This window comes from Anas platyrhynchos, chromosome 39 (genome assembly GCF_047663525.1).
Source record: "Anas platyrhynchos isolate ZD024472 breed Pekin duck chromosome 39, IASCAAS_PekinDuck_T2T, whole genome shotgun sequence".
NCBI classification, from domain to species: Eukaryota; Metazoa; Chordata; class Aves; order Anseriformes; family Anatidae; genus Anas; species Anas platyrhynchos.
This window is the reverse complement of record NC_092627.1, coordinates 390,507-413,352: the sequence shown is the minus strand read 5'-3', so window position 1 is coordinate 413,352 and position 22,846 is coordinate 390,507. Positions and strand designations below refer to the sequence as shown.

The 22,846-nt window shown below is 54.6% G+C and overlaps 2 protein-coding genes and 1 long non-coding RNA gene across 3 annotated transcripts in view; 2 read left to right on the top strand and 1 right to left on the bottom strand.

Annotated features, from left to right (window-relative positions):
* LOC140001203 (carboxy-terminal kinesin 2-like) overlaps positions 1-22,601 on the bottom strand; it is a 151,949-nt gene extending 129,348 nt beyond the window's left edge. The window contains exons 1-8 of the mRNA XM_072032373.1: positions 22,586-22,601; positions 22,016-22,118; positions 21,793-21,883; positions 21,498-21,703; positions 20,949-21,126; positions 20,193-20,339; positions 19,168-19,296; positions 18,808-18,918 (exon numbers count right to left, since the gene is read on the bottom strand). Coding sequence (XP_071888474.1) covers positions 18,808-18,918; positions 19,168-19,296; positions 20,193-20,339; positions 20,949-21,126; positions 21,498-21,703; positions 21,793-21,883; positions 22,016-22,118; positions 22,586-22,601 — 981 coding nt within the window. The remainder of the gene's footprint in view (positions 1-18,807; positions 18,919-19,167; positions 19,297-20,192; positions 20,340-20,948; positions 21,127-21,497; positions 21,704-21,792; positions 21,884-22,015; positions 22,119-22,585) is intronic.
* On the top strand, positions 1,213-2,401 carry LOC140001261 (uncharacterized). The gene is made up of 3 exons (XR_011806336.1): positions 1,213-1,350; positions 1,699-1,838; positions 2,266-2,401. It is a non-coding gene; the product is annotated as an uncharacterized lncRNA (long non-coding RNA).
* Positions 7,251-10,994, top strand: LOC140001257 (uncharacterized). Its single transcript, XM_072032432.1, has 7 exons — positions 7,251-7,260; positions 7,975-8,080; positions 8,212-8,302; positions 8,391-8,596; positions 8,857-9,034; positions 9,649-9,744; positions 10,647-10,994. The coding sequence occupies exons 1-7, from the start codon at positions 7,251-7,253 to the stop codon at positions 10,992-10,994; spliced, it is 1,035 nt and encodes a 344-aa protein (XP_071888533.1).
* Positions 22,602-22,846: the final 245 nt, after the last annotated feature.

Here is a 22,846-nt window from a genome sequence, read left to right as displayed (position 1 = left end):
CCTACCAGGTCACCTGCTCCTGCGTGGGCTCCTCCACGGGCTGCAGCGTGGAACCCTGCTCCACCGTGGTACTCCATGGGCTGCAGGGGGACAGCCTGCTTCACCATGGGCCTCACCACAGGCCGCAGGGGAACTTGTGCTGTGTGCCTGGAGCACCTCTCCCCCTCCTTCCTCACTGACTTTGGCGCCTGCAAGGCTGTTCCTCACTCCTCTCACTCTCCCAGCTGCTGTGTGGCGCAGTGTTGTGTTTTTTTTTTTTCCTAAATCTGCTCTCACAGAGGCGCAAAACAACATCACTTACTGGCTCAGCTCTGGCCAGCAGTGGGGCCCTTGCCAAACATGGGGCAGCTTCTAGATCCTTCTCACAGAAGCCACGCCTGTGGCCCCCTAACACCAAAACCTTGCCACGTAAACCCATGACACGGCAAGAGGCTCAGACTTTCTCTGCCTGCAACTACTCAAGAAATGAGAGTATCAGTAGCTTTCTCACACCAAGACAATTAGAACAAACGTTGAGGTTTGAAAGCCTATGGTTCTAAGGATTGAAGCCTATTTTTAACATTTTAGATGTTGCTTGGCATTCATAGAGCAGTGTTCAATGGTAGGCCTCACAGCTGGTTTCCTCTGGATTTCCGATAAGCCAACAAATTCCTCCTTCCGTTGATAGTAGTCTCACCCTAGTATACAACAGTCTTGTAGTAGCAAGTCCTGGTCCCTGCCAAATAATTATCAGTACAGGAAAGATCTGAGAAACGTTCTAAATGGATACTGTCAGTAGATGTTTGCAACGATTTTAAAAAATCTGAACAGAAACATTGAAGATCATACCCATGCAGGGAATGTGATTAGATCCTGTTTCAAGCATCTTAGCACTGAGACAAAACATCAGGGAAAAAAACAAAAACAAACAAACAAAAAAACAACTTTCAGATTTGTTTTTGAGAGTCTGAATAACACATTATCTCTTCTCATTTTATTGCTTATTAGACAGTATTGCCATTCACATATTTTTCTCCAACAATGAGAAACTCAAATGGCAAAAAGGTTGGAAAATAGTTCTGAAAAACACCAGTTTAATTAGGGATAGTTCACCAGTCTTGAGCCTGAAAAATGCCACGTCTCCAAATCCAGTCTTTCTTTTTTCTTTGAGTCTTGCTCCTGGCAAGAGGGATCTGGTGCAGAGAGACAGTTCTGCCCAGGAGCAGCTCCACTGCACAGCACAGCAGGGTTGGGGGCTCTGACCGCAGCTGGCACAAAGAGAGGAGAGAAGGAGAGAGGACTTGGAGGCAGTTGGGAGTGGGTGGATGCTGAGAGCTGCCTGCAGGAGAAATCTGCACAGCCCTTGACAAGGTAAGTGTCTGGCTGCAGGGCCATGCAGCTGCAGGTCCTGGAAGTGTCTCCTCCTGGGTCTTGTTTCTGGGAGGGCAGTGGGCAATGCAGTAGGCTTTGAGACTGCTGCTGGATTGCACTGTGAGGTGAGGACGTCTGGCAGAAAGTCCATGGAGAGCCATAACCCAGCTTCCCCTGGACAGCCAGGAGCCAAGTGCTAAGCCTCCTCCAGACACTGAAGGGATGGAGCTGGGATGCTGGGACAGTCCAGCTTATGAGTATTCATGTTTGTCCATGGGGTGTTCTCCTGGTCTTCAGGCTGCTCTCCAGCAGGATGCAGCTCTCTCTTGGCATCCTTGTGTTCTCCAGGTGCCACAAGGAGAAGACACCTCTGCACTAAGGCCATGTCCTTGCTGCTGACTGGCTGTCTGTGGGCAGCTGGAGTGACGCCTCTGTAGCCCTAGCAAAGAGGGAGAAGCTGAGATCCTGCTCATGCACTTGCAGACAAGGTGAGGATTCTGTCCATCTGCAGTGGGACTGGGGCTTCTCTGCTTTAAGCTCTCTACATATTGGGAAACAGTAGAGTGTGCTTGTTGTACTCAGCATAAGAAAATCAGCCTTGCTCTATACTGGAGGGAGGTGTTCTTTGCAACAACACTGCGAAGTTCATGGATCTTATAAATGGACTGAACTTCAGTTTCCCCCTTTTTCCTGCTTCCTGAATGCTTCACAGCAGGAAGGACTCCTCTGGAGCCCACAGGAATCCCCGCTCCCAGTGTCAGCCTCAGAAAGAATCATCCGGGACTCAAGCGGTAGAGCTGCAGAAAGATTCTCCTGCAAAGAGAGAGGCTTGGGATGAGAGTGCTCTAAGACTTTCAAAATGTTTTCCTCAGAGAAGTCTCTTCTAACTTTATTCTGCCTTCTCTTTTTCAACAGACAACTGTGTTCAATGTCAGAAAATGCCCAACAGCAGCTCTGTGAGCGAGTTCCTCCTGCTGCCATTCGCAGACACGCGTGAGCTGCAGCTCCTGCACTTTGCGCTCTTCCTGGGCATCTACCTGGCTGCCCTCCTGGGCAACGGCCTCATCCTCAGCGCTGTAGCCTGCGACCACCGCCTCCACACCCCCATGTACTTCTTCCTCCTCAACCTCGCCCTCCTCGACCTGGGATGCATCTCCATTACTGTCCCCAAAGCCATGGCCAATTCCCTCTGGGACACCAGGACCATCTCCTATCAAGGCTGTGCTGCACAAGTTCTCTTTTTCGTCTTCTTCTTTGGTTCAGAGTTTTCAATTCTCACTGCCATGGCCTATGACCGCTATGTTGCCATCTGCAAGCCCCTGCACTATGGGAGCCTCCTGGGCAGCAGAGCTTGTGCCACCATGGCAGCAGCTGCCTGGGGCAGTGACTTTCTCCAAGCTGTCCTGCACATGGCCAACACATTTTCCCTGCCGCTCTGCCATGGCAATGCTGTGGAGCAGTTCTTCTGTGAAATCCCCCAGATCCTCAAGCTCTCCTGCTCAGATGCCTACCTCAGGGAATTTGAGCTACTTGTTTTCAGTTTTTCCTTAGTCTTTGGTTCTTTTGTTTTCATTGTTATTTCCTATGTGCAGATCTTCAGGGTGGTGCTGAGGATGCCCTCTGAGCAGGGCTGGCACAAAGCCTTTTCCACATGCCTCCCTCACCTGGCCGTGGTCTCCCTGTTTGTTAGCACTGTCATGGTTGCCTACTTGAAGCCCCCCTCCATCTCTTCGCCATGCCTTGACCTGGTGGTATCCGTTCTGTACTCAGTGGTGCCTCCAGCAGTGAACCCACTCATCTACAGCATGAGGAACCAGGAGCTCAAGGATGCCTTGAGGAAACTGATGAACTAATATTTAAAAAAAAAAAAAAAAAAAAGCCTATTGTCTTCTGCATATGACTCAGAATGCATTGCAGGAACAAGGTTTTCTTTTTAATAATTTTTCATACTCTGGAGAGTGCCATCACAAGCTCAGAGGTGTGGGTAGTAAGTTCAGCAATGGCTGGCCAGGCCATTGCTCATTGCTTCTTGAGGGATACGATTTCCCAGAAGAGCAGGGCCTGCTGTATGTGCATGGGAGACATTGAAAGAGAAACCCAATGCTGGTGCTGGCAGGCACGTCATATGTGTGTGGAGAGATGAACACGAAGGAGCACAAAGGCCATCCGCTATTCCTAGAAGTCTCATGAAGGCCAGCTGGGCAGATAGCGTCACAAGGCCAAGTAACGTCCCCTGCGAAGCCACCTGAAGGCAGCTCTGGGACGTTCCTCCTTGAACCGAGGTCTCTGTGCCCATTCCTCATGTCCTGGGGTATCTCAGAGGAGGGCAGAGCAGGGCGAGGCACCCCACAGCTGAGGTGTCTCCCAGCCTCTGGCAGTGACTGCAGGAGCTCTCTCTAAAGGCATGTGTGTATGAGGTCTGCTCAGATGTGGACACCTCACACAGCCCTGCCATTGCCCTGTGTGATTCCAGGAACAACCCCCAGTGTCCCTGTGAGATTCCTGGAACCCCTTTTGCATAGGTTCATTGCAGATGCCCCTCTCTGTTATGTCACACTACCCCGCCTTTCTCGACCGGGCTGTCAGGCATTTGGATCAGCAAGATTTCTGGGGACTTGAAAAATGTGGGCATCAAACGCATCTTCAGGAAGGGCAAGAAAAAGGATTGGCAGAACTGCAATTGTCACCTCTAACCCTGGGAATGTGATAGGGAAAGTCCTGCCACAGCCTTCTTCAGGCAGTTGGAGGAACCAAAGGAACTGCTGAAACAGAAGGGGAGGGGAAAGAAGGGAACGAGGTGAACCTGCACTTTAGCAAGGCCTTTGCCATGGTTTCCTGGGGTTCCCTTTAGCCACACTGGTGATATTTGGACTGAAAAAGGGGATGATGTTTTTGGGGGCAAGGTGTCAGTGGTACAAAGTCCTCCTTTCAGCCAGTTACCAGCAGCATCCCTCAGTGATGGGCACTTGGGCCAACACTGTTGACACTCTTTGTTATCTCCCTTCATGATGGCATGGAGCGTATTTCTCAATCTCAGTCTTTTAAACATGCATTAATCTTTAATGCAATGACTCTCCCTCAGAGTGCTCTTCAAGGACAGAAGAAATGGAGGAGAAAAAAAAAAAAAAAAGGAAAAAAAGAAAGAAGCATTAGAATTGTTGGGAAATGTGTTTTGGTAAATGTGTGTTTATGTAAAATGTATTTTCCTAAATGTTTGCATAAAACTATTGTTCAAGAAAGCATAATTTGATTTATTGCACTTCTCCATGGTGTTGTCAATGGAAAACTGTGTAAATAAATAATGAACATTCATAGAAAAAAAAAAAAAGCTGGTGATGCTGGCAAGGGAGATTATTTCAGCTATTACTTAGAATCCTTTTTTGCACAGCTTTGAACTGTTTCTTCAATCTATTTTCATGGCTGGTTTCAGTTTTCCAGTCAGAGGTGGACACTGCCTCCAAGGTTTCCTTGGATAGCCGAGGGACCCAGGTGGGAAAAGTGACACAGGACCTAGGGGAGCCCTTCTGGAGCACAAGCTGGGGGGCACGAACTGGGGCTGGGCCCCTCAGGGGCTGTGCAGGGCTGCTACGCATGCTGTGCAGGGCCTGCCTACAGCATGCTGTGTCCTTCCATCCCACTAAGATGTCACTTCTGTCTCAGAAACTGACCGTCCCCATGCAGGGAGACAGGATCTTGCAGGCAATGTTTGAAAAGCTGCCCCAAACACAAGGACATATCTGGGGAGGTCAGGAGGCAAGATATCAAAAACTGCTCCAGACCATGGGGTCCATCCCTCAGGAGCAAACTGCTCCAACCTGGGTCCCCCACGGGCAGCAGCTCCTGCCAGGTCACCTGGTCCTGCGTGGGCTCCTCTCCACGGGTTACAGGTCTGGCCTGGAATCTGCTCTGGCAGGGGTCCTCCACAAACTACAACCTCTGTCAGTGCAGGTCCACCTGCTCCACCATGGTCTCCTCTACAGGTTGAAGGGGGACAGCCTGCTTCACCATGGTCCTCATCACAGGCCGCAGGGGACTTCTGCTCCGGGACATGGAGCACGTCTCCCCCTCCTTCATAACTGATCTTAGCACCTGCAAGGCTATTTCTCACTCCTCTCTTTCTCCCAGCTGCTGTTCTACAGCAGCTTTTTTTTTTTTTTTTTTGCCTTTTTTTTTTTTTTCTTCTGTTTAAATATGCTCTCACAGAGGTGCAAAGAATGTCGCTTATTGGCCCAGTTCTGGCCAGCAGTGGGGCCCTTATCTAACGTGGGGCAGCTTCTGGATTCTTCTCACCAAAGCCACCTCTATGGCCCCCCACTACCAAAACCATGCCACGTAAACCCACTCCATGCAGTCACACGGCATTCAAAGATGAATGTGAGGGGCCATGGATTTGATCTGCTTGTAGGCGACAAGGAGGAGATGAGAGGAAATGCTCTGATGACCTCAACTCTGCCTCAGGATCTCCTGCCCCAGCAGGAGGAATGTGACTGTGGCAGGGACTGTGAGGTCACTTCTGCCTCTGCAGTTGATAGGGCAACAGCAGCAACATGTCACAGAAAGGGCCTACGAGGTCACTTCTGAGTGACTTTGGCTATCCTCCAGTCTTCAGGCACCTCACCCATTCTCCAGGACCTTTCAAAGATGATAGAGAGCGGTTCGGCGATCACATCTGCCAGCTCCCTTAGCACACGCAGATGCATCCCATCGGGACCCAGGGATTTGTGTGTGTTGAGCCCACACAGACGCTCCCGAACCACTCCCACGTCCACCAGGGGGGAGCCCTCCATTTCCCAGACCCTTTGTCCTATTGCCAGGGGCGAGGAGTCCCGGGGGAGTGTCCTTGAAGCAAAGACTGACGCAAAGAAAGCATTCAGTATCTCTGCCTTCTCAACGTCTCCCTTGACCAGGAAACCCCCCTCATTCAGCAAGGGACCCACATTATCCCTAGTCTTCCTCTTGCCGTTTACATACTTGAAAAACCCTTCTTATTATCCTTTATCTCTTTCGCAAGCCTCATCTCTAGGTGGGCTTTAGCCTTCCTGGTCGCATCCCTGCAGGCCCTGACAACACATCTATACTCCTCCCAAGAGGACAGGCCCTTTTTCCACATTTCACAGACCATCCTCTTCCATTTGATATTATTGATGAGCTCCTTGCTCATCCACACAGGTTTCCTGCCCCCCTTCCCCGATTTCCTGTTCCTTGGGATGCACCGATCCTGAGCATGGAAGAAGTGCTGCTTAAATGTAGCCCAGCTCTCACAAGCACCCTTGCTTTCGAGCAGCCTATCCTATGAGATACTCCCAAGCAGGTCCCGGAAGAGGTCAAAGTTGGCTCTTCGAAAGTCCAAGGTAGCAATCCTGCTTTCAGCCTTACTTTCTTTGCCTAGTTGCATGTGTGTTGAGGGATTTCTTGAAACAGCAAAAATCCCATGGCTTGCTGTAGCTGAGCAAACCAAGCTACCAGGGCAACTATGAGAAGTTCCCATGACAGTGTTCCCACAGCGCCAAACTCAGAAAATACTGTTACCAGCAGCTGGCCTCAAGGACAAGGTCTACGTGACCGTTAATCACAAAGGGGGTTGTTTTCCTGACTGCTAATCAAAAGGGGGGTTCTTTTCTTGCAGGTGGGGTTGTTTTCTTCTAGTTGTTTGTCTGAGTGCTTTTGACAAATAATCTTGTGTGAAACATTGTCCGCCCCTGTAAAGTTCACTATAAAAGTTGTGCTATTCGGGCAATAAAAGGGAGCAGCACGATCTGACTCTGCTGGTGTCTGTCGTGCTTTCGCCCGTGCTTCCTGCAACATATGGGGGGTGGGGGGGCATTTTGGGGTCCCAAAATATGAGGGGGGGGGTCATGAAACATATGGGGGGGGCACAGATGGGGGGGCTCCTGTAGGTTATGGGGGGGCGTTTTGGGGGGTCCTGGAACGGGGGGGGGGGGCAGGTAGGGTATTCGGGGGGGGCAGATTGGGGGGGGTCCCAGCTGGGGGGGGGGGCATTTGGGGTAGGGTAAGGGGGGCGAGTCCTAAACCGGGGGGGGGGGAGACAGAGTTTGGAGGGGGGGGCACTACCGATTGGGGGGGGGTCCAAATTTTTGGGGGGAAGTCAGATTCTTATGGGGGGGTGTCCAATTTTTTATGAGGGGGGTCCAATTTCTTTTTAGGGGGTCCAATTTTTTTTGGGGGGGGTCCAATTTTGGGGGGGTGGGGCCCGGGGGGGGTCCGGGCCGGCGGCCGCAGCGCAGGACCGTGATACAGCAGCGGCGGCGGCGGGGGGGTGCCCGAGGGGGGGGCGCGGAGGGACGGCGGCAGCGGGCCGCCCCTCCCCCCAACCGGGACCCGTCCCTGCTCCCGCACGCCCCCCCTCCCGCCGCCACTGCCGCCGTGGAGCCGACCCCATACCCCAAACCCCAAACCCCAAACCCCAAACCCCGCCCCCACCGCCGAAGCCCCGCCCTCTACTTCTAAAGCCCCGCCTCCCCCCTCCCTCCCTGCCGGCCGTTACCCGGCGGGCGCGGCCACGTGACCCCCCGCGCGCCTCCCTATTGGCCGGCGCCCCGGGGCGGCGCGCGGCGATTGGCGGAGGCGGCGCCCAATGGGAGCGCGGGGCGGGCGCGGTTTGAGTGTGCGCGCCGCAATGGCGGCGAGGCCCGGCGGCGGCGGCGGCGGCGCCCGCCCGGTACCGGCCACGGCGGCGGCTGCGTCACTTCCGGCCGCCTCCCGGTTACCGGTGCGCAAGGCCCACGCCAAGCGGCCGCGCCTGAGCCGGAGGCTCCCGAACAGTTTGGGCCCCGCTCCCGTTCCCGTTCCCGGTGCCGGTTCCGGTCTCGGTCTCGGTCTCACCCTCCCGTTCTCCCGTAGAAACGGCGCCGCTCCGGGCCCCGAGCGGGCTGGGCTCCCAGCAGCCGCGCCCCGTTGCGGGCTATCAGCGTCCCGACGGCACCAGGCCCAGGTAGGGCGGCACCGGGGGGGTCCCGGTTGTACCGGGGGGGTCCCGGTTCCACCGTTCGGTCGCGGTGACCCCCCCGTGCCCCCCCCAGGCCGGGAAAAAGGCCCCGGGGGCGGCTTCGGGATCGGCAGCGCCGCCTCCGGTACCGGGGGTGCGGCGGCGGGCGGCGGGGGACCCGAGGGGGCAGCTGGCGGAGCTGCGGGAGAAGATAAGGGGCCTGGAGGATGACAACCGGCAGCTCCGGGAGCAGCTGCAGCACAGCCGGGCCCGGGAGGAGGAGCTGGGCAGACAAGTGAGGTGAGAGCCCCGGTAACATCCCCCCCCCACCCCGCTACCGGTTTGCACCCTCCCGGTAACCGGGGACCCCTCCCCTGACCCCTCTGGTACCCAGAGACCCCCCTCCAGTAACGGGGGACCCGTTTCCTTCCTCCTCCGGTATCGGGGACCCCCCTCTGGGTACGGAAGACCCCTCCCCTTCCCCCTCCGGTACCCGGGGACCCCTGTCCGGTACCGGAGACCCCCCCCTCCGGTAACGGCACCCCCCTGGTGCCTCCCAGCTCTCTGCGCACGGAGCTGCAGCAGTGCCAGGAGGAGCGGTCCCGGTGGCAGCGGGAGGCGGAGGCGCAGGCGGCCGAGCGGCAGCGGCTGGCGGCTGAGCTCCAGGAGCGGCACCGGCAGCTGGAGGAGCTCCGGGAGGCGGCGCGGGACCGGGAGGAGCAGCTGGGGGCCGCCCAGGTGGGTACGAGGCTGATTTCCCCCCCCCCCACGGGGCAAAACCAGCAAAACGCGGGATTCTGCCCCAAAATGGGCTGCGAGGAGCGCAGCTGGAGATGCTTCAGGGGGCTTTTTACCCGATTTCGGGGTGTTTTGCCGGATTTTTCCCCAGTTGTTGTCTTCTCCCAAATTATTCCCCGTACCCCCCTAAATTATTATCTTAGGCTCCCCTGATTATTGGGGTCTTCCCCCCCAACCCTTCCTGATATTGGGGCATTTCCTCCAGATTTTGGGGGCTCTTCCCCGAATTCTGCTTGGCTTTTCCCGCAAACTTTGGGGGAGTTTCCACCAATTCTGTGTGTTTCCCAACCAAATCTTGGTGGGTTTCCCCTCCCCCTGTATTCTGGATGGTTTTTCCCCATGTTTTTTGGGGGGCTCTTCCCGAAGATTTTATAGGTTATTTCCCCAAATTCTTGGTGCTTTTTCTACAAGCTCTTCGCGGACGGGGTACCCAAGTTCTGTGCGTTTTTTCCCTAAAGTTTTGAATTTTTACATCCAATTCTGGGCGCCCCCGTCTTGGCCGACGGCGTTGGGCGCCTCTTGGCCAACGGGGTCGGGCCTTTCCCCCCCCCCAGGCGGAGCTGCGGGCGCTGGCGGGGGCGCAGGAGGAGCATTTGCACGCGCTGGAGATGGAGCGGCGCCGCCTGCACAACCAGCTGCAGGAGCTCAAGGTGCACCGGGGGGGCTGACACTGAAAATATCAATAATAATTTAAAAACCAGGATTCACTTCGGGGGATTTTTCACCCCAAGATGTAAAAAATAATAAAAATAATAAATAATAGTAATAACATTAGTATTTCATGTTTTGTTTTTGTCAAAATTGAAAAAAAATGTTTTTTTTTTTTTTGCTCAAACTTTTCTTAAAATAACATTCCTGTTTTTTCCTCAAAGTTAAAAAATATCATTTATTCTTTTTTCTCGAAATTGAAAAACAAAACCTTTTTTAGTTTGCTCAAATAAAAAATCATCTCTCTTTTTCTGATTTTTACTGAAATTTTAAAAAGTCAAAAGAACACTTCTTTTATTTCTCAAAATTTAAAATAGAATAACTCATTTCATTTTTTGAGCTTTTTTGCTCAGAGTTTAACAAATACATATGTTTTTGCCCCAAATTTTTTTAAAAATACAAAAACAAATCATTTTTTTGCTCAGTTAAAAAAAAAAACACTTAATTTTCCCTCAAATTAAAAAAAAATATATAAAATGCTTAGTTTTTCTTGCTCAAAATTAAAAAAATACATAGTTTCTTTTAGGTTTTGCCCCAAATCTATAAACAACAGAATGGTCATGGTTCGTTTCTGTTTTTTTGTTCAAAATTTTAAGAGTATATAAGAATATAAATATTTAACTCTGAAAGTTTTTCTTATATATCCATACTTAAATACAGAAAAATACAGAAAAATAATCTGTCTGACAAGTGGCAGTTGGGCAGGGCTCAGGGCTGTGGCAATTGGGGCCACGTCAGGTCACCATTGGGATCCCCCAAGGCTCCGTTTTAGGGCCAGTCCTCTTCAAGTCCTCGATATTCGACAAAATACCTTTTTTTCCCTTTTTTTTTTCCCCCTCCCCAGGGGAACATCCGCGTCTTCTGCTGTGTGCGCCAACATTTCCCCCCAAAGACCCCTATTTCCCTCCCATTTCCCCCACAAGTGCCCCCATTCCCTCCAATTTCTTCCCTATTTCCCCCCCCAAGAAGCGCTGTTTCCCCCCATTTTCCCCATAAATGCCCGTTTCTTCCCATTCTCCCCAAAAGTGCCCGTTTGCCCCAGTTTCCACCCCAAAGGCCCCCAAAGTGCCCCGTTAGCCCCACCAAATGCCCCCATTTCCCCCCAAAGACCCCCATTTCCCCCCAAAGACCCCCATTTCCCCCCAGTTTCCACCCCAAATACCCCCGTTTGCCCCTGAACTCCCCCCAGTGACCCTTATTTTCCCCCAAAAGACCCCTTTTTCCCCCCATTTGCCCTATAACCCCCCCCCGTCCCCCCCCAGTCGGCCCTGGATGGGTACCCCGTCTGCATCTTCGCCTACGGGCAGACGGGCAGCGGCAAAACCTACACCATGGAGGGGCCGGGGGGCGCCGACCCCACAAGTTGGGGGGTGATCCCCCGCGCCGTGCGGCACCTCTTCGGGGGCGCCCGCCAGCTGGAGCACAAAGGGTGGCAGGTGGGGGCTGAGGCACCGAGTTTTGGGGGATTTGGGGGCTTTTGGGGGGCTTTTGGGGCTTTTTTGGGGGGAGTTAGGGGTTTTGGGGGCTTCTTTGGGGGGCGTTTAGGGCTTTTGGGGGCTTCTTTGGGGGTGTTAGCGCTTTTGGGGGGCTTAGGGCTTTTGGGGACTTCTTATGGGGGCGTTTAGGGCTTTTGGGGGCTTCTTTGGGTGTGTTAGTGCTTTTGGGAGGGGCTTAGGGTTTTTGGGGGCTTTGGGGTTTTTTTTGGGGGGTGTTAGGGCTTTTTGGTGGCTAATTTAGGGCTTTTTTGGGGGGTTAGGGCTTTTGGGGGGACTTTTGGGGAGACTTTTTGGGGAGTTATGGCTTTTGGGAGCTTTTTTGGGGGGATTAGGTCTTTTAGGGGCTTTTTTGAGGGGATTTTGGGACTTTTGGGGGTTTAAGGCATTTGGGAGGGTTTAGGACTTCTTGGGGTGCTTTTTTTTGGGGGGGTTACAGCTTTTGGGGGGCTAGTTTAGGGCTTTGGGGAGATTTTTTTGGGGGGAATTAAGTCTTTTAGGGGCTTTTTTGAGGGGGTTTTGAGCTTTTGGGGGCTTCTTTTGGGGGATTTAAGGCATTTGGGGGGGTTAGGGCTTCTTGGGGTGCTTTTGGGGGGATTAGGGCTTATGGGGGCTTTTTTGGGGCTTTTTTGGGGGTAGGTCTTTTGGGGGCTAATTTAGGGCTTTTTTTGAGGGGGTAGGGCTTTCTTGGGGGAGTAGGGCTTTTGGGGTGGGGGGGTTAGGGTGGGTTTTTGGGGGAATTTCTTTAGCTTTGGGGACTTTGGGTCTGCTCTTTTGGGGGCTCTTTGGGGTTCTTTATAGGGTTTGGAGGCTTTTGGTGGTTCTTTAGGCCCCTTTTTGGGGGGATTTTGCGCCCCCCTGACCCCCCCAAAGTACAGTTTCAGCGCCAGTTTCCTGGAGATCTACAACGAGGCACTGCGGGACCTGCTGGGGGGGGACAAGGGGGGTGAGCTGGAGGTCAGCTGTGGTGAACAAGCGATAAAAGAGTTAGTTAAATATATTTTAAATTAAATATATGTTCCTTGGAAGTACAAGAATAGCATTCAGGTTAAATCAGGTCTCCTTGGTGTAAAAATAAAGTGAAAAACCTTCCAGCCGGTAAGGGAACATAGAAGACCCTACATGCAATGTGTTTAGATGCAAAATTAAACTCCAGAGCACAACAACTGAAAAGGATGATTTTATATATATAAATATTTACAGACACTATTTATGACTTTATATTTGCACAGATATTTACTTTCATTTATCTCCTCTTTGCCCTTGATCCAGATTTGAAGTGTAGTGAAAACCTGTAGCAACCCCCCACAACAGCGGAAAGAGGCCAAAAAGCAGCAAAATTGGGGCAGTTTGGTGGCAATTGTGGGTTTTAAGTGGTAATTCGGTGAGGAAAGCCCACGTAACTACTTACTATCAGGCTTCAAATAAAATTTGGCAATATAAATGACAATAATATGAGTGAAATTTTGCCATTCCCCTCACAGAAGGGTGAAGGAAGGGGTGATGTTGTACAGTGCCTCATAGTTAGGGGACCAAACGTTAACAAAAACTGTAATAAACTCTTTATTTTTAATTTGTTTTAATAACTTAATACTTTAATAACTCTCTTAAGCTATTTGTCTTTTTATTTTACTCTGGTGAACTATTAGCTCTATGAAAAAATAGTTGTGAGGATGATGATGAACTTCTGGGTTTTGAGCCTGTATCTTCCTGGAGTATTTTACACTTTTATAATTAACTGGCAAAAAAAAGTCTCAAAGCATTAATTTATTGTTATTTGATGAGATTTTTCTCATCAGAATGTGGGACCCTGCAGGCTGTTCATATTTCCCTATAGGTGCCAAGAGGGGTATAGGACAGAAACGTGCTCTGGGGAAGGTTTTCCCTATGGATTTTCCCTATAGAGCTCCCTGCTCTGCCCATCTGGACAAGGCAGATGAAACTGGGGAGAGTTATTGTTATTTTAACCCCACTTTTAACAGATAAATCAGAGTTTTGGGGGTAGCACTGGAAACTAACACGACGCGGGTGGAAGCACCAATGTTAGGGACAAAAAGGAACATTTTGGGGTCAAAACCGTGTGTTTTGGGGCAGATTGGAATTTCACACATAGGGTTGGTGCAGGCAGGAGGAAGAAAATTGATTGCAGCTGGGAATCGACAGTTTTGTTTTTTTTTAATTATTAGAAGAGTTTTTGCTTATTTACATGTTTATTAAGGTCAGGCTAAAAGGAACAGCTGCACACACCCCACGCAGACATCCCTTGGGGTGCGCGGCCCCTTTAAGACCCCCCCCAGCCATCTAAGGGCAGCATCGCCTTAATCCCCCACGCTGCGCATGCGCCACCTCGCTCACCCCCCCCCCCCCCCCCCCGCCCCCGGCATAGTGCGGAGCATGCGCAGTCGCCACGCGGCAGCAGCACTGCTCCGGTACCGATCCCCCCCCAGCGCAGGCAGAGCATCGCGCAGGACAGGAAGTGCTCCCGCACCACTGGGCGCCGCCATGTTGCCGTACGGGCACTGTGCAACCACGCAGGGCGCCGCCATTTTTTTCCTCCCTGCGTCACGTGACGCCGGCGGCCAATCAGCACCGGCCCAAGCAGGCTCTGTGCTGGGGGAGGGGCAGAAAAACGGGGGGGGAGGGGTCCCGGTGGTCCCGGGGCTACTTCTTGTTGGCGTGGGCCGTGCCCACCATGCACTCGTTCACCTGGGGGGCGAACGAGGGGGGTGAGGGGGGTCCAGACCCCCAAATCTGCCCCATAACCCCCCCAAATGCCCCCCCGTATCCTAAAACTGCCCCAAAATGCCCCCAAAAGGCCCCCCACTAACCCAAATCCAAACCAAACCCACCCCAAAAGGCCCCCCCGGATCCCAAATCTCCCCATAACCCCCCCAAAAGGCCCCCATATCCCAAATCTACCCCAAACCCCCCCAAGCCCACCCCATAACCCCCCAAAAGCTGCCCCATAACCCCCCCAACTCACCCCCATATCTTAAATTTGCCCCATCACCCCCCAAAACCCACACCAAAACCCCCAAAATCACACCCCCATCCCAAATCCATCCCATAATACCCCAAAACCTGTCCCTAACCCTCCCAAACCTACCCCATAACCGCCAAAAACCTGTCCCCCATATCCCAAATCTTCTCTTTATCCCCACTAAATCCCCCCATTCACGCCCCCATATCCCAAACCCACCACCTAACCCCCCCCAAATCACCCCCCATATCCCAAACCTGCCCTATAATCCCCCCAAACCCACCCCAAAATCACACCATCCCGAACCAACCCCATAAACCCCCAAAACTTGTCCCGTAAACTCCAAATCCTCCCCCCATATCCCATAACCCCACTAAATCATCCCCTTATATCCCAAATCTGCCCTATAATCCCCCAAAACCTCCAAAACTTGCCGAATCACACCCCCATATCCCAAACACACCCCATAACCTCCCCCAAATCCCCCCCATGTCCAAAATCCAAAACCCATACCCTGTACCCCAAACTCACCGTATAACCCCCAAAACCTGTCCCCCATATCCCATTACTTGCCCTCCTTATCCCATAACCCTATGAAATCACCCCCTGTGCCCCAAATTTGCCCTCTAACACCCCAAACCAACCCCCCCATCCCAAACCTGCCCCTGAACCCATCCCCACGTTCTCCCCCCCGAGCACCCCCAACACATCCTACATCTCCCCCAACCTCTGCCCGCAGATTTCCCACGGCACCCCAAATCACCGTGTCCCAAAGATCCCCAAATCCACCCCAAACACCCCCCATACCATAATGTTTACCCCCCCAAAAATTCTTCCCCCAAAACCACCCCAAAACCCTCCTCCCCAGGCCCTCCCCGCTCCCTCCCTCCAAAACCATCCCCAAAAACCACCCCAAAACCCTTCCCCACCCCCACCCCAATCCAAACCCTCCCCTAAACCCCCAAAAACCCCATTATTTCCCCCAAACCTTGCTGGCAAAGCGCAGGGAGTTGAGTGACTCGGCGAAGTTCTCCTCCAGCGGCGAGATGTTGACGAACATGAGCCTGGGTGGGGGCGATCCACGGCATAGCGGGGTGTCCGAGCGGGGTGCACCCTACACCCTCGACCCTAAAACCACCCCGTCACCCTAAAAAAAAAAAAACCCGCTCACATTTTGGCGTTGCCCCTCAGCGAGTTTTGCAGCAGGTAGGTCAGCTTGCTGTTGCGGTACGGCACGTGCGGCTCCTACGGGGACAAAAATCGTTATAGGATGGGGAGGAAAGCGACAAAATTTTGGGGTCGTGGCCCCAAAATCGCTCTTTTTTCCCCCAAAAATCAGCACCTTGTTGGAGATGGCCATGATGACCAGCCCCAGCGTGGCCAGGCTGCTGTTGATGGCTTGGGTCTCGCGCAGCCGCTGCCCGCTGGCTTGGCATTTATCCAAGCGCTCGCTGCCCGCCAGGTCCACCAGGCTCAGCACCGCTGGGTTGGGGGAGGATTTCGGGTGAGGAAGAGGAGGTCGGCACCCCCCGGGGAGGAAGAAAACCCCAAAAAGAGGCGCTCACAGCTGCAGCGGAGGGCGCGGGAGGCGTTGGAGCCCTGGATGTGGAGCTGGAAGACGCAGTGGCTGCGGGACGAGCGGTCGTTGAGCGCCGTGCGCGCCACCGAGCGCTTGGAGGCGGCCGTCTGCAGCAGCCCCAGCACCTGGGGGGGGGGGGCAAATTTGGGGTTAAAAAATGGAAAAATACGTCAAACGGACTCCGAGGGGGGGTTTGGGTTTCTTACCTCGTCCTCGGAGGCCACGGGGACGCAGCGCAGGTTGGGGACGTGCAGCTCCTTGCTGGCCGAGCTGACGTGGCGGATCTCCAGCTCGCCCCCCCTGTCCCCCCCCAGCAGGTCCCGCAGCGCCTCGTTGTAGATCTCCAGGAAGCTGGCGCTGAAACTGTACTTTGGGGGGGTCAGGGGGGCGCAAAATCCCCCCAAAAAGGGGCCCTGAGTGCCTAAAGAACCACCAAAAGCCTCCAAACCCTATAAAGAACCCGAAAGAGCAGACCCAAAGTCCCCAAAGCTAAAGAAATTCCCCCAAAAACCCACCCTAACACCCCCAAAAGCCCTGCTCCCCCCAAAAGAGCCCCCAAAAGCCCTAACACCCCCAAAAAGCCCCCCAAAAGCCCCCAAAGCCCTAAACCCCCCCAAAAAGCCCCCCAAATCCCTAACACCCTCCAAAAAAGCCCCAAAAAAGCCTCCAAAAGCCCTAACTCCCCCCCAAAGAAGCCCCCAAAAGCCCTAAACCCCCCTAAAGAAGGCTCCAAAAGCCCTATATTAGCCTCCAGAAAGCCCTAACCCTCCCAAAAAGCCCCCCAAAAGCCCTAACCCCCCCAAAGAAAAGAACCCCAAGAAGCCCTAAACCCCCCAAACACCTTAAACCCCCCAAAGTCCCAAAAGGCTCAAAACCCCCTCAAAAAAGCCCCTAAAAGACCAAATACCCCTAAAAAAAGCTCCCCAAAGCCCTAAATTAGCCCCCAAAAGCCCTAACCTCCCCCCAAAAAGCCCCCCAAAAGACCCCAAAGCCCTAACCCCCCCAAAAAAAGCCCCCAAAAGATCTAAATTAGCCTCCAGAAAGCCCTAATCCCCCTAAAAGCCCCCCAAAAGCCCTAACCTCCCCCCGAAAAGTACCCCAAGAAGCCCTAAACACCCCCCAAACACCTTAAACCCCCAAAAGGCTCAAAACCCCATCCAAAAATGCCCCTAAAAGACCTAATCCCCCCCAGAAAAAGATCTCAAAAGCCGTAATCCCCCAAAAAAGGCCTAACCCCTCAAAAAAGCCTCCCAGAAGCCCTAAGGCCCCCCCAAAAGTGCTAACACACCCAAAGAAGCCCCCAAAAGCCCTAAGCGCCGCCCAAAGAAGCCCCAAAAAGCCTTAAACCCCCCTCAAAGAAGCTCCTGAAAGCCCTAACTCCCCCCCAAAAAGCCCCCAAATCCCCCAAATAGCCCTAAACCCCCCCCCAAAAAGCCCCCAACCCCCCCCAAAACTCGGTGCCTCGGCCCCCACCTGCCACCCTTTGTGCTCCAGCTGGCGGGCGCCCCCGAAGAGGTGCCGCACGGCGCGGGGGATCACCCCCCAACTTGTGGGGTCGGCGCCCCCCGGCCCCTCCATGGTGTAGGTTTTGCCGCTGCCCGTCGGCGAAGATGCAGACGGGGTACCCATCCAGGGCCGACTGGGGGGGGACGGGGGGGGTTATAGGGCAAATGGGGGGAAAAAGGGGTCTTTTGGGGGAGTTCAGGGGTAAACGGGGGCATTTGGGGTGGAAACTAGGGGGAAATGGGGCTCTTATGGGGGGGAAATGGAGGCGAAATGGGGGGAGTTCAGGGGCAAATGGGGGCGTTTGGGGTGGAAACTGGGGGGAAATAGGGCTCTTTGGGGGGGGAAATAGGGTGGAAACTGGGGGGAATGGAGGCACTTGTGGGGGAAATAGGGGTCTTTGGGGGGAAATGGGGGCATTTGGGGTGGAAACTTGGGGGGAATGGGGGTACTTATGGGGGAAACGGGGAGAAACGGGGGAAATAGGGGTCTTTGGTGGGAAATGAGGGGCAAATGGGGGCATTTGGGGTGGAAATAGGGGGGAATGGGGGCACTTGTGGGGAAAATGGGCAAAATAGGGGTCTTTGGGGGGAGTTCAGGGGCAAATGGGGGTGTTTGGGGTGGAAACTAGGGGAATGGGGGCAGAAACAGGCATTTATGGGGGAAATGGGAGCACTTAGGGTGGGAAGGGGGAGCTTTGAGGTCAGTTCGGGGAGAAATGGGGAGACTCTGGGGGGAGTTCAGGGGCAAACAGGGGGCTTTGGGGTGAAAACCGGGGGAAATAGGGGCACTTTGGGGTGGAAATTTGGGGGCCTTTGGGGGGCAACAGGCAGAAACGGGGGCATTTATAGGGGAAATGGGGGGGCTTTGGGGTCAGTTCAGGGAGAAACGGGGGCCTTTGGGGGAGCGTGGGAAGGAAATGGGGGCACTTATAGGGGAAATAGGGGGCCTTTGGGGGTGGAAAAGGGGGAAATGGGATAGAAACAGGGGCCTTGGGGGGGAAATGGGGACTTTTTGGGGGAAACAGGGGCACTTTGGGAGCAGTTCAGGGGCAAATGGAGGCATTTTGGGGGGAAACGGGAGCCTTTGGGGTCACTTGTATCAAACGGGGGCGCTTTGGGGGGAAATAGGACATTTATGGGGGAAATAGAGGAAGACGGGGGAGTTTGGGGGGGGAATGGGCAGAAACTGGGACCTTGGTGGGGAAAGAGGGGGATTTATGGGGGAAATGGGGGCAGTTTGGGGGGAAATGGGGAAAAAGGGGCTTTGGGGGACAGTTTGGGGGGGGTTGGGGGGCTAAACGGGGGGATTTATGGGGGAAAAAAGGTAGAAATGGGGACCCTGGGGAGCACTTGGGGGGGTTTGGGTGGCGATGGAGGCGCTTTGGGGTGAAACACGGGGGAAACGGGCAATTTTGGGGAAAAGGGGGGGGTCCTTTATGGGGGGGCACCTGCACGAGCAGCGCGATCTCCTCGAAGACGTCCTCCTGCGAGGCGCCGGGCGGGAAGACGCGGTCGAAGCTGAAGTCGTAGCGCCCCTCGCCCCGCCGCCCCGTATGGGACTGGGGGGGGAAATTAGGGTCGGGGGGGGAAATAGGGTCGGGGGGGACGTGTCAGGATTTGGGGGGGTCACCACGAGCCCTATTCCCAGCCTGATGTGCAATACGGGGAGATATCGGGCTTATAGGGCCTCCTGCCCCCGTTATAGGGCCGCCCGCTTGTAGGGCCGTGGAGGATTTGAGAGCAGGAGCAGCAGGGGGTGCCCCCCCCAGCCCTGATTTGGGGTCGGGGCACCCCAAATTGGCGCTCACCCCCTCGGTCCTGCAGAGCACCAGCGTCTTGTTGTCCTCGGGGGGGAAGTGGAGGTGCTCCAGCCCCTTCTGTGCCTCCTGCTCGGCCGCCAGCAGCGGGCGCACGCAGCAGAAGACACGGATGTTCCCCTGGGGAGGGGGAAAAAAAAAGGGAAAAAAAGGTATTTTGTAGAATATCGAGGACTTGAAGAGGACTGGCCCTAAAACGGAGCCTTGGGGGATCCCAATGGTGACCTGACGTGGCCCCAATTGCCACAGCCCTGAGCCCTGCCCGACTGCCACTTGTCAGACAGATTATTTTTCTGTATTTTTCTGTATTTAAGTATGGATATATAAGAAAAACTTTCAGAGTTAAATATTTATATTCTTATATACTCTTACAATTTTGAACAAAAAAACAGAAACGAACCATGACCATTCTGTTGTTTATAGATTTGGGGCAAAACCTAAAAGAAACTATGTATTTTTTTAATTTTGAGCAAGAAAAACTAAGCATTTTATATATTTTTTTTAATTTGAGGGAAAATTAAGTGTTTTTTTTTTTAACTGAGCAAAAAAATGATTTGTTTTTGTATTTTTAAAAAAATTTGGGGCAAAAACATATGTATTTGTTAAACTCTGAGCAAAAAAGCTCAAAAAATGAAATGAGTTCTTTTATTTCTCAAAATTTAAAATAGAATAAGTGTTCTTTTGACTTTTTAAAATTTCAGTAAAAATCAAAAAAAGAAAGATGATTTTTTATTTGAGCAAACTAAAAAAGGTTTTGTTTTTCAATTTCGAGAAAAAAGAATAAATGATACTTTTTAACTTTGAGGAAAAAACAGGAATGTTATTTTAAGAAAAGTTTGAGCAAAAAAAAAACATTTTTTTTCAATTTTGACAAAAACAAAACATGAAATACTAATGTTATTACTATTATTTATTATTTTTATTATTTTTTACATCTTGGGGTGAAAAATCCCCCGAAGTGAATCCTGGTTTTTAAATTATTATTGATATTTTCAGTGTCAGCCCCCCCGGTGCACCTTGAGCTCCTGCAGCTGGTTGTGCAGGCGGCGCCGCTCCATCTCCAGCGCGTGCAAATGCTCCTCCTGCGCCCCCGCCAGCGCCCGCAGCTCCGACACCTCCGCCTCGCGCCGCGACAGCGCCCCCAACACCTCCCGCAGCTCCGCCTGGGGGGGAAAGGCCCGACCCCGTTGGCCAAGAGGCGCCCAACGCCATCGGCCAAGACAGGAGCGCCAAGAATTGGATGTAAAAATTCAAAACTTTAGGGAAAAAACGCACAGAACTTGGGTACCCCGTCCGCGAAGAGCTTGTAGAAAAAGCACCAAGAATTTTGGGAAATAACCTATAAAATCTTTGGGAAGAGCCCCCCAAAAAACATGGGGAAAAACCATCCAGAATACAGGGGGAGGGGAAACCCACCAAGATTTGGTTGGGAAACACACAGAATTGGTGGAAACTCCCCCAAAGTTTGCGGGAAAAGCCAAGCAGAATTCGGGGAAGAGCCCCCAAAATCTGGAGGAAATGCCCCAATATCAGGAAGGGTTGGGGGGGAAGACCCCAATAATCAGGGGAGCCTAAGATAATAATTTAGGGGGGTACGGGGAATAATTTGGGAGAAGACAACAATTGGGGAAAAATCCGGCAAAACACCCCGAAATCGGGTAAAAAGCCCCCCGAAGCATCTCCAGCTGCGCTCCTCGCAGCCCATTTTGGGGCAGAATCCCGCGTTTTGCTGGTTTTGCCCCGTGGGGGGGGGAAATCAGCCTCGTACCCACCTGGGCGGCCCCCAGCTGCTCCTCCCGGTCCCGCGCCGCCTCCCGGAGCTCCTCCAGCTGCCGGTGCCGCTCCTGGAGCTCAGCCGCCAGCCGCTGCCGCTCGGCCGCCTGCGCCTCCGCCTCCCGCTGCCACCGGGACCGCTCCTCCTGGGACTGCTGCAGCTCCGTGCGCAGAGAGCTGGGAGGCACCGGGGGGGGGGCGCCGTTACTGGAGGGGGGGGGGGTCTCTGGTATCGGAGGGGGGGTCCCCGGGTATCGGAGGGGGAAGGGGAGGGGGCTTCCGTACCCTGAGGGGGGTTCCCAGTACCAGACGGGGAAGGGGGAGAGTCCCCGGTTACCGGAGGGGGGTCCCCGGTACTGGGGGGAAAGGGGACAGGTCCTCCGTTACCGGAGGGGGGCGGTCCCCGATACCGGAGGAGGAAGGAAACGGGTCCCCCGTTACTGGAGGGGGGTCTCTGGGTACCAGAGGGGTCAGGGGAGGGGTCCCCGGTTACCGGGAGGGTGTAAACCGGTAGCGGGGTGGGGGGGGGGTGTTACCGGGGCTCTCACCTCACTTGTCCCTCCAGCTCCTCCTCCCGGGCCCGGCTGTGCTGCAGCTGCTCCCGGAGCTGCCGGTTGTCATCCTCCAGGCCCCTTATCTTCTCCCGCAGCTCCGCCAGCTGCCCCCTCGGGTCCCCCGCCGCCCGCCGCCGCACCCCCGGTACCGGAGGCGGCGCTGCCGATCCCGAAGCCGCCCCCGGGGCCTTTTTCCCGGCCTGGGGGGGGGCACGGGGGGGTCACCGTGACCGAACGGTGGAACCGGGACCCCCCCGGTACAACCGGGACCCCCCCGGTGCCGCCCTACCTGGGCCTGGTGCCGTCGGGACGCTGATAGCCCGCAACGGGGCGCGGCTGCTGGGAGCCCAGCCCGCTCGGGGCCCGGAGCGGCGCCGTTTCTACGGGAGAACGGGAGGGTGAGACCGGAACCGGCACCGGGAACGGCACCGGGAACGGGAGCGGGGCCCAAACTGTTCGGGAGCCTCCGGCTCAGGCGCGGCCGCCGCGCGCTTGGCGTGGGCCTTGCGCACCGGTAACCGGGAGGCGGCCGGAAGTGACGCAGCCGCCGCCGTGGCCGGTACCGGGCGGGCGCCGCCGCCGCCGCCGGGCCTCGCCGCCATTGCGGCGCGCACACTCAAACCGCGCCCGCCCCGCGCTCCCATTGGGCGCCGCCTCCACCAATCGCCGCGCGCCGCCCCGGGGCGCCGGCCAGTAGGGAGGCGCGCGGGGGGTCACGTGGCCGCGCCCGCCGGGTAACGGCCGGCAGGGAGGGAGGGGGGAGGCGGGGCTTTAGAAGTAGAGGGCGGGGCTTCGGCGGTGGGGGCGGGGTTTGGGGAAAAGGGGGCGCGGTTTGGAGCCGGGGGGGCGGGAGCAGGGCCGGTCCCCGGTTGGGGGGGGTGGGGGGGGACCCGGTGTCGCAGTCCCTCCGCGCCCCCCTCTGGGCCCCCCCCCGCCGCCGCTGCCACCGCTGCTGCGTCACGGCTCTGCCGCTCGGCCCCGCCGCCTCCAGTAAGGAACCCCACGGGACACCCCCCCAAAAAAAAAAAAACAAAAAAAACAACCCGGTCTCGTGACACCCTCCCGAGATCCGGCCTCGGAACCCCCCCCCCCGGTCATAGGCACTGAGTCAGTGCTGCCCCCCCCTTCAAACACCGCCCCCCCCCCAAAAAAATGCCCCCCCCCAAAAATGGGAACCCCCCCCCCTAAAATGGGAGCACCCCCCCTTTAAAATGGACCCCCCCAAAAAAAAATCAGAGCCCTTCCAAAAAGTGCGGCACCCCCCCAAAAAAATTGGACCCCCCCCCAAAAAAATTGGACCCACCCCAAAGAGAAATTGGACCCCCCCCATAAAAAATTGGACC

Excerpts from the sequence above, each read along its gene's own strand:
- LOC140001257 (XM_072032432.1), top strand. Across the intron at positions 9,035-9,648 it reads AGCAGCTGGGGGCCGCCCAG|GCGGAGCTGCGGGCGCTGGC; the intron begins GTGGGTACGAGG and ends CCCCCCCCCCAG. Across the intron at positions 9,745-10,646 it reads ACCAGCTGCAGGAGCTCAAG|GGGAACATCCGCGTCTTCTG; the intron begins GTGCACCGGGGG and ends CCCCCTCCCCAG.